Raw genomic sequence first — 1,390 nt, 5'->3', positions numbered from 1 at the left:
TATATATATTTTTTTTTCTTATATATATACAGTAAATGTCGTAGAAGCATTGCAAGAATTTTGGCAGATGAAACAAGCTAGAGGAACAGAATTGAGAAATGGTGCATTAGTTATTTATGAATCTGTTCCTGGTGCCAATCCACCTTACGTTTGTTATGTAACACTTCCTGGAGGATCGTGTTTTGGGAGTTTTCAAAATTGTCCCACAAAGGCGGAAGCACGTAGATCGGCTGCAAAAATTGCACTGATGAATTCTGTATTCAATGAACATCCATCGCGAAAAATTACTGACGATTTTATTGAAAAAGCTGTTGCAGAGGCAAGGGCTAGTTTTGCCAAACCTTCAGCAACGTCCAATGGAGTTGGTAGCCAAGCACAAGTAAATAAAATATGAAAAGTTATTTATTATTACATTAAATTAGGAACAATGCTTAAATGCATATATGCTTTCAGGGAAGCAGTGATGAGAAAGAAGATCCAAATACAGGTATAGGTGCGTTCCGTTTTATGTTGGAATGCAATCGTGGAAGAACAATGTTGGAATTCCAAGAGTTAATGACAGTCTTTCAATTGCTTCATTGGAATGGCTCTTTAAAAGCCATGAGAGAGAGGCAGTGCAGCAGGCAGGAAGTAGTCGCGCATTATAGTCATCGGGCATTAGATGACGATATGCGTAGCCAAATGGCATTAGACTGGGTTGCTAGAGAACACGAAAGTGGTGGTGGGATCGTGGCAATGGAATTGGCCTTAGCTGAGCGTGAACTTGAAACTGCGCGATTAGCGGGACGAGAACTTAGATTTCCAAAAGAAAAGAAAGATATACTGATGCTTGCACATGCGCAGGTTTGTCCGCAGTAAATTCTAACGTGAACGTCACTAAAATAAATAATGTACAAGACTGGTCTTTTGCAAGGAATAAGTTTTGAAAAAAAAGACAAAAAATTTTTTTTTTTAGATTACTTTAAAGATCGTTTTACTTAATTCTTTTTAGAGCTTAACTTTATGACAATGAAAACAACTTCCGTCCTTTTTATAAAGCGTATCTTTTCATAGAGTTTTTTTTTATAAAGCATTTCTGGTGATAATAGATCTTAAATGGGATATTTTGATTATATAGGATTACTAAGTATATATAAATATCATCATTAAGCATCATAAAGATATACTGTGTGCACACAATATAGAACACTCGCATTTTTATATATTACATTTTACTTGTATGTGTATATATTTTGGGACGCAAGGCTTTGTCTTCCATTATCTTATATTTCGTAAGATTTCTGCTTAATCATCAGAGTACAATTCAATAAGTTCGACAGATATAATTTCGCAATGTATTTGGAATTGAAAAAGAGTATGAAATGTATGTGTGCGCGTGTGATATTCACAA

At 35.0% G+C, this 1,390-nt stretch overlaps 1 protein-coding gene across 2 annotated transcripts in view; it reads left to right on the top strand.

Moving 5' to 3' along the window:
- Positions 1-1,390, top strand: part of LOC108688946 (LIX1-like protein) — a 3,104-nt gene that overhangs the window by 775 nt on the left and 939 nt on the right. The window contains exons 3-4 of one of the 2 annotated variants that reach the window (XM_018195508.1): positions 45-379; positions 454-843. In XM_018195508.1, coding sequence (XP_018050997.1) covers positions 45-379; positions 454-843 — 725 coding nt within the window. Of the gene's footprint in view, positions 1-32; positions 380-453; positions 844-1,390 lie in introns of both variants that reach the window. The other variant, XM_018195506.1, reaches the window with a different exon arrangement.

The sequence above is a fragment of the Atta colombica genome, unplaced genomic scaffold, assembly GCF_001594045.1.
Source record: "Atta colombica isolate Treedump-2 unplaced genomic scaffold, Acol1.0 scaffold250, whole genome shotgun sequence".
Classification (NCBI taxonomy): Eukaryota; Metazoa; Arthropoda; class Insecta; order Hymenoptera; family Formicidae; genus Atta; species Atta colombica.
The sequence above is the reverse complement of the archived record's forward strand: the minus strand, read 5'-3'. Positions and strand labels throughout refer to the sequence as shown.